Source organism: Sminthopsis crassicaudata, chromosome 1 (genome assembly GCF_048593235.1).
Source record: "Sminthopsis crassicaudata isolate SCR6 chromosome 1, ASM4859323v1, whole genome shotgun sequence".
Lineage (NCBI taxonomy): Eukaryota > Metazoa > Chordata > Mammalia > Dasyuromorphia > Dasyuridae > Sminthopsis > Sminthopsis crassicaudata.
In genome coordinates, this window is record NC_133617.1 from 509,784,663 (window position 1) to 509,794,072 (window position 9,410).

Consider the following 9,410-nt stretch of genomic DNA (forward strand, 5'->3'; position numbering starts at 1 on the left):
AAATTTACAGAAGAAAAACATGAAGAGGCTTGCAAGAAATAATGAAGAGCTAAATGAACAGAACCAAGAGAATGTTGTATATAGGCCAGTTTCTTAAATTGTAGTTCGCAATCCCATATAAGGTCTTGTAACTGATTATGGGGATTGTGAAATTGTGATTTATCAGTAAATGTTTGATTTGTATCTATTTCAAATATCAAATATCTATATACTGGGATCATGTAAAAATTTCTCAGGGGTTGTGAGTAGAAAATATTTAAGAAGGGCCGATATGCAATATCAGCAATATTTTAAAAACAACTTTGAGTGACTAAGTCATTTTGGCTATTATAAATATCCAAATTAACTACAAAAGATATATGAAGGAAAGTACTGTGCATCCAGAGAAGGAAGTGATAAACAGAAATATGTAGAGAATGATTTTATATTTATGTACATATATATACAGATATATGTTTATGTCTATGTGTATGTATGTATATATATACACACAGATATATGTATGTGTATATGTATACATATATATTTCTATAAATACACACACAAAATATTTTGCGTCTACCCTGTCTCCCAGAGAAAAGGACCAGGCTATATCCTAAACAATAATCCTTTGCCCTCAGATGATATTACCCATTGGCAAAGTGTATTGCTCGGACCAGCACTGGGTGTTCCCTGAGGGATTTAACTTCCTTTACTTCTCAGGGCTGTCTGTCCCATGTTCGTAGTCTTGTTCCTTGTCACTAACAGATATTGCATTCCTGTTTCTGTTACAAAATTCTGGTTCTGTGCTCTTCAGGGTGGCTGCAATCCCCCAAAGCTTGAGATAATGACTGTTTCCACCAAACCAAAGAACAACTGTATTGTCCCAAGAAATGCTAAAACTAAATAAGTGGACCCACTCTTAACAGCCCTCTCGCCCTTGGGTGGGGGGGAACTTCTAGCTGCAAATGTCATTTTCCTCACTTTGAAATTAATTAAATTTATGTTTGTGTTTTAATTCTCCTATCTTTAACCTGCTCTGTTTTGGCTCCTGACCACCCAGAGGTTAGAAAATGCATTTGGACGATTTCTAAGGGCAACTCACACTCTCAGGAGCCTAGCGTTAGCACTAGAAGGGACCCTGCAAGTCAAGTTAAATTCTCTCATTTTACAGATGAGCTAAGAGGATCACAGAATCCAAAGCAACATTTAAACCCCTCCCAAAGCCAGGACCAGAGCTCTATCTACTGCATGCTGCTCCCATCTCCTGGTGATCGTACCGCTAAGAAGGGTACTCCCTTCCCACTCCTTGGAGGAGGACCCTCTGAGCCCATGCTCACTCACCTTTCCAAAAAGATCTCTATGAACTTCCCAAAGCGACTGGAGTTGTCATTCCTCACGGTTTTGGCATTTCCAAAGGCTTCTAGCAGGGGGGTAGCCTCAAGGATCTGGCCCCAAGACCACATGGAACAAAACCCACGAATCCATCAGAGAAAAGGATACAGGAGACAGGGTGGGAGTTAGTCTCTGTGATGAAGCCAGACTCCAATCAGGACTCCTGCCTCATTCAGGACCTAAGAGCCAGCCTTGGGCAAGGCTGAATCCAACTGGTTTCCTTGAACCTCCTGATTCTTGGTCCCCAAGGCTGCACAACTGAAAATGCTGTGTCCCCATTTTGTGTCCCCATTTTTTGATGGGGACAAGTAGAGAACCAGAGAGACTGTGGGAAGGGTGGAAACATACTCCCCACCATCTCCAACTATATATCAGACTTTCAGGATATAGAGGGGAGTAAAACATTGAACATTGAAAAGGTAGGAGGGAGCCAGGCTGTGTGTAAAGGCCAGCAGAAGTCCTGAAGGTAATAAGGAGCCACTGAAGTTTATAGAGGAGGGAGACCTGTGAAATTTGACCTGACCCAAGAAGGACAAGCCAGGAATAGGATTCTGAGATCATTTCTTTTTCCAGAAGAATATTGGGGGTTTTTCGTTTTTGTTTTTTGTTTTTTTTACCAAAGCTTCTGCTAGACAGATTTTTTCAGGGACTGACTAGAACCTTGTTTGGAGGAAAAAAGAGAAGCAGGGAAAAAAAAAGATCTAGTTATCTATTCAAGGATATTGTTTGTACCATTCTCAGCTCAAATTAGTGTTAGGGCATTGCCATCCTCTCAATCATTAACCCCACAGCAAACCAGCTCACTGCAAGTCCATCCCACTATAAATACCTCTATAGTGTTTGCTGTCCACTGCACGCCACTCACTGCTCCCTCCCCACTGCATACTCTTCACTACCACCCCCACCCTATGTGTTTCCCATTGCTCCCAAAGACCTCCACCAAAGTCTTGGGTTCCGGGATCTGCTCCCAACTATAAGACCAAAATCCCCAAACCAAACCAAAATAAGGACAATGGCTTTTTTTAGGAAGGAGGGACCTAGGAGGTGTATGTGAGGTGGGAGTTATATGGGACAATGATGGTTGTAAATATTCTGCTGGACCCCAAGCCCTGAAGCTTCCATTCACAGCAAACTCCTTACTATTACTTTTATCCTTCTCCTCAAAAGGAGAAGGTTCCAGCCATTTACCCCATTCATTGCAAGCCCCATGCATTGCCAATCTCTTCCACGCAAATCCACCTCCCTGCAACCTCCCTTCACTGCAGATCCACCTAATGTGACTATTCTCATCACAATTTCACCATCTTCCACCCACAATGTTCCAGACCCACCCATGGCTTTAAAGGGCCTTTGTCTATGTTTGGATCAAAAGTACTGCCCCCTGTTTCCCTCCTCTCCAATGCCCACACATGAACACATGCAAAAGACCATGCATGCATGCCAGATCCCCTGTACCTTTATCTTCAGGAGCACATGAGTCAGGGAGAAGGATGGGGTCAGGAACAAGTTCTGGGAGTCAACAGTAGGACTGAGAGTCATAGTCCCTACCCCACCCCCATCATGACCTGTTGTCTTAGGCTCTAAGCTGGACCAATTCATTGTTTCCCTGTCCATCCAAGAGGGTCAGTTGCAAATCTCAGACACTGATAGTTGAGGGGACAAGAAACTCAGGGTTCTCTTCCTTTTCGATCTCCCTGGCCCTGAGTCGGTCGACAATCCAGAATATATCCATCAGTTTGCTAGCTAGGGACATTCTGAAGGTCTTATAAATGGACAATCTATTGATGGACCTGGAGAAGTTTAGCTTGAAGACAATTATCTTAAAATGTTTGAAAAATTGTCGGTGAGGAAAGCCAGGAGACTATTCTATTTGGTTTCAGAAGGCAGAACCAGAATCAAATGGATGAAAAGTTTCAGGGAGACAGATTTGGGGACAACATAAGAATAGACTAGAGTCAAGTAAGTGGTGAAGTGGCTTGAAATCTGAACCTTGAGTCAGAGACACAAATTCAAATCTGGCCTCATATACCTACTAACTGTGTCACTTAAGTTTCTCTCTCTGTAAAATGGAGATAATATATAACACCTAATCTCCCTGGAACAAATGAGATATTATTTGTAAAGCACTTAGCACTGTGCCTGGAACATAGTAGGTGCTTAATAAATTCTGTTTTTTTTAAAAATGAGCTTGAATAACCAGAACTGTACAACAATAAAATGGGCTGTTTTGGGGAGAGAAGTGAACTCTCCATTGCTGAAAATGTTTAAACAGGAAGTTCCCAACCTTTTTGTTTTTAACCTGAGTTTAGATCTAATTTCAGACATTAACTAGCTACTGGGTGATCCTGGGAAAATCACTAAACATTTCTGTTTGCCTCAGTTTCTTTAACTATAAAATGTGGGTAACCACACCTATCTCAAAGGGTTGTTGTGAGGATGAGATAAGATAATGTTTGCAAACAAGGACTCTTCCTCAGAATAATGTTTTTAAATGTATAAAATACAGTTTCTGAATTTGATTTAGTCTCTGCCTTTTGGACTCTACAGGATTTCAGCAAAAGCTACAGGGACAGGGGGTGAGCATATCAACAAGAGCAGCAAAGAGCTATCCTGAGCTTTCACCAGCTTTCCCCGTAGATGTCCTTTCTCAAAAAAAAAAAAATCCTCCAGTTTCTTTTACCCCACAGCAAATGGAAGTTCCTGAGCTGACCCAGCTTCAGGGATTTGAGCAGGAGCAAAGAATCAGCCTTGGATGAAAGTAGAACTCAGAAGCACTAACTCTGCTGTAATGTTATCAGAATAGAAGGAAGGAAAAAAAGATTTTCAGAAAGAAAGCTAAAGAAGAGTTTTTATAACAGCACAGACTCTCTCTCCGTTTCAAAACAATTAAAAAGGTAAAACAAAAGAAACAAACAAAACATAGATGTATTCTTAGCTAAAAGAGAGGAGTGGAAATAAATCCAGAAAAGAAAAATGGGGAGGGGAACAACAGAGATTGAGGAAATAATTAAATAAAATAAAAATTTTTGTAAAAAATTAATTTAAAGATTAACTATAAACAAAATAAACTCTTAATACAGTAAAGAAAATCTATGGTATTTGCAGCAGGTATAAATAGAATCCTAGAAAAAATAATGGGATGATAAGAACAATGACCATATTTTGAAAGTTTAATCATCTGAAGGGTTCTTTAGGACTTTAGGTGACATATTTGGACCCAGAGGAGGGGAGACTACCACCTGCACCCCAACACCCAAAAAATCACGAGACATGTACTGTTTAGAAAAAAAAAACTGATCTGGAAAACAAATCAAGGAAGAAAAAAATTTAAGAAATGTTGGACTACATTGTCTCCACTATTATTCAACATAGTACTACAGTTGTTAGTTATAGCAGTAAGATAAGAAAAAGAAATTGAAAGAATAAAAAAAATAAGCAATGAGGAAATAAAACAAGCACTCTTTGCAGATGATATGATAGAATACTTACAGAATCAACTTAGAGAATCAACTAAAAACTAGTTGAAACAATTAACAAGTTAAGCAAAGTTATAGGATTTAAAATAAACCCACACAAATCATTAGCATTTCCATGTATTACCAACAAAACCTAGCAAAAAGAAATAGAAATTCCATTTAAAATATCTGTAACCATTATAACATACTTGGTTGCCACAAAATACTGCCAATACAAACCCAAGGATTACATGAAAAAAGTTACAAAAACACTGTTCACACAAAGAGAGATCTAAACAATTGGAGAAATATCAATTGCTCATGGGTAGGCAGGCCAATATAATAAAAATTATTATTCTACTTGTTAGTTTACTTATTCAGTGCCATACCAAGCAAACTACCAAAGAGTTACTTTATAAAGCTAGGAAAAAATTAACAAAATTCATCTGGAAGACAAAAGGTCAAGAATATCAAGGAAGCAATAAAAAATTTATAGGAAAGTGGTTTTGCAATTCTAGATTTCCAACCATATTATAAAGTAATAATCATCATATTGTTTTGGGACCCAATGAAATAGAGTGGTGGATCATTAGGATAGATTAGCTACACAACAGACAATGATAAATTACCATAGTAACCTAGTGTTTGACAAACCCAAAGATCCAAGTTTTGGGGCCAAAATCTCACTATACAACAAAAGTACTAGGAAAACTAGCAAGCAGTTTATCAAAACCTAGGCATAGACCTCACACCATACAGCTTACATCTAAGATAACATCAAATAGAGAAATTATTTGGATATAAAGGGTGATATCATAAGTAAACTAGGAGAGAGTAGGACAATATACCTGTCAGTTCTATAGATAAGAGTTACTGACCAAAGAGACAAAGAAGATCATGGGAAAAAATAGATAATTTTGATTACATATTTAACAGCAAGTTTCTCTGATAAAGGTCTTATTTCTCAAATATATCTAAAACTGAGGCAAATATATCATAAATAAGAACTATTCTCAAGTTGATTAATAGTCAAAGGATATGAACAAGCAATTTCCAGAAGAAAAAATCAAAGATTAATAGTCAAAGGATATGAACATGCAGTTTCATAAGAAGGAATCAAAACTATCAATAATCCCATAAAAATGCTTTATGTCACTACTGATTAGAAAAGTACAAATTAAAACAATTCTGAGGTGCCACCTCACATCTATCAGATTGATTATCATTGCAGAAAAATAAAATGACAAATACTAGAAGGGTTATGGAAAAATTGGAATATTAATGCATGGTTGGTAGAGTTATAAATTAGTAAAAAAGTTCTGGAGGACAATTTGGAAGCACACCCAAAGCATTATCAAATTGTGCATGTTTTCTGACCCCACAAAACCACTAGTAGGTCTGTATCTTAAAGAGATCAAAGAAAAAAAAAGAGGAAAAGATCTATTTGTATAAACATATTTATAACAGCTCTTTTTATTATGGCCAAGAATTTAAAATTGAGAGAATGCCCAACAATTAGGGAATGGCTGAACAAATAGTAATATATAGCTGTGATAGAATACTACTATGCTATAAGAATTGACAAGCAAGGTAGAAAAACCTATGAGTCAAATGAACTCATGAAAAGAACCAGAAGAATATCATTTGTAATAAAATCAACATTGCAAGCATGATAAACTGTGAACAATGATCTATTCTGATCAAGACAATGATCCAAGACAAAGGACCCATGATGAAAAATACTATTCACCTCCAGAAAGAGATTAACTCTGAATGCAGATTGAAGCATATTTTTTTTAAACTTTATTTTTCTGGGGTAGGGATGGAGAGTCAGTATGTGCTTTCTTTTGCAACAAGGCTAATATGGAAATATGTTTTGCATGACTTCACATATAAAATCAATATTAAATTGCTTGCCATTTACAAGGATGGATGAAGGGTAAGAGAGAGGCAGGGAATTTGGAATTTAAAAAAAATTTAGAAATAATTGTTAAAATGTTTTTATATATAATTGAGATATTTAATGAAATAAAATTTAAAAAAGAATCATCGGACTAAATGTTAATTGAGACCAAATCCAAACCACTAAGATAACCATATTTCAAAAAATCATAAATAAAAATTGCTCATTTTTTAAACAAAATCAAGCAAAAATTGTCCAATTGCTATTAGGTAAAGGGAAAACAAAAAGGACTCATTGATCAGTTCCTTAAAGAAATCCCAAATTCCTCTGAGAAATATTCTACCCTGGGTGCTCTCTTCTTTTTCTTCTAAACTTTTTCACTTAGTGAGCTCTTAAGTTCTCATCAGTTCAGTTATCATATCTATGCAGACAATTCCTATCCTAAAACATCTAATTTTAATCTCTCTCTTGAGTTCCAGTCCCAGACCATGCTTTTTAGACATCTCAAACTATATGTCCAGTAATCACCTCAAAATCAACATATCCAAAACAGAACTCATTACCTTTCTTTCCAAATTTACCACTCCAGAACACATTTAAAGAAAAGGCAATCCCTTTGCTATATAATCTTTTTGAAAAAAGTTAAGAAAGAAGCCATTAATCTTCTTTCATGAGGCAATTATTGTCCTGATGATCAAAGCAGAGAATGAAAACTATAGCCCTATATCAATGCGAAAATACTAAAATCTCTAAAATCAAACACTAGCATTATTTGTAATGTAGACACTGGAAGTTTCTGCAATAAGACCGAAGAAGAGCAAGAATACCCTGAGCCTGCACTCTCATACCACTAGAAATATTAGCTATGTCAATGACAGGAAAAAAGAAACTATAGGAATTAGAATAGTAAAAGCTGTTACTCTCATTTGAGGATGATATGATGATTTACTTAAAAAGCCCAAAGAGTCACTGAAAAAATTAATCAAGACAATTAATAGATTCAGTCCAGTTAAAGAATATTACAGAAATCCACAAAATTCATCAGCCTTTCTACAAATTACTCCCCTGAAAAAACAGAAAGAAAGACAGGAAAGAAATTTCATTTAAGATAACGGCACAATGCATTAACTCTCTGAAAATTAACCTGCCAAGACATACTTAGGACTTGTAAAAATATAACTTTGAGATAATTTTTATAGGAAAAAAGAAGCCCTAAATAATTGGATATATAGTACATGTTCATGCCTGGATCACACCGATACAGTAAAAATGATTATACCACTTATATACCCCTTCTACAGATTTAGTACTTATCAATAGATTTATTGAAGAGGTATTTCATAGGACTAGATAAAATAATAAGAATCTTCATTTTGTGAGGTCAATGGTCAGGCTATATCAAGGCTATAAAATAACCAAAAAAGTTGTAGGAGTCACACTTAAGGCTATCATATTTAAAATGATACTATGAAGCAGTATTTATCAAAACTGCCTGGTCTTAGATAAAATACAAAAGTTAATAGAATAAACTAGCTAAGCAGGACTTAGGAATAAAAATTCCCAGCATGCTAGTGCTTCACAAATCCAAGAAAGCAAATTGCTAGGATAAGAATGAGGCAATTATTTTACCCCTTGAATAAGTTTAGATCAGCATTTTATACTTTAGGCAATAAGACATTCCAAATTGATTTCATGTAAATATAAGAAATAGCACTATCAAAATGCCAGGATCATGGAAGGTTAGATCTTTCTTAAATATGCAAAATGATTATATAATGAATTTAATGTAATATAGTATTTATACTATATTATTTATTATATAATCATTTATAATATATAATATTTATATATAAATAATTATTTTATGATTATGAGAAAATAGATGGAGGCCAGACACAGGGCATAGTGAATAAAGGATCAGCCTCAGATCTAGGAGGAACAGAATTTCAAATCCCTTCTCTGTGATTCTAAGTAAGAACTTTAACTTCATAGTACTCTAGGAAAGTTTTTAAGGCTTTAAACTGCAGAGAAGGTGCTGACCTTCATTGTTAGAGGGCATTCCTCCTCCAGGAATTCCTTATACCAATGAAATCATGGTTAAGAACCCTAATAATGGATAAGGGGAAAATATATAACTACTCAACATATGGAAGGAAAAAAAAGAATTGGCAGTTTGTAATACTGCATAAAATTAGAAAAGCTTTTGCATAAACATAATCAAGGCAGCTAAAGTCAGAAAAAGATAATGAAGTGGAGAAAATTCATTAAAAAAACTGAATTTGAAATTCAAAACTCTATAAAGAATTAGTATAAACATATAAGATAAGCACCATTCTCTAATAAAGAATATGAATAGATTTGGCAATTGGGATTAGGTAATTTACCCAGGGTCATAGAGCTAATAAGTGTCCAAGGTTATATTTGAACTCAAGTCCTACTAAGATATAGTACCTCCAAACCTGTGCTCTATTCACTGTGCCACCTTGATGTCTTAATATAAATTGTTTTCAAAAGAGGCTGCTGGTAGTATAGTAGATACCCTGAGTTCAAACCCAGACCCTTATTAGCTATGTGACACTGGGCAAATGCCTTAATTTTTGTTTGCCTCAGTTTCTAAAATGGAGATAATAATAGCACTTACTTCCTGGGGTTGAAACAATATTTGTAAAGTGCTTAGC

At 35.6% G+C, this 9,410-nt stretch overlaps 1 protein-coding gene across 1 annotated transcript in view; it reads right to left on the bottom strand.

Annotated features, from left to right (window-relative positions):
- Positions 1-9,410, bottom strand: part of MYO15A (myosin XVA) — a 122,743-nt gene that overhangs the window by 93,410 nt on the left and 19,923 nt on the right. The window contains 1 exon segment of the mRNA XM_074281540.1: positions 1,324-1,427. Within this exon segment, the coding sequence (XP_074137641.1) occupies positions 1,324-1,427 (104 nt within the window).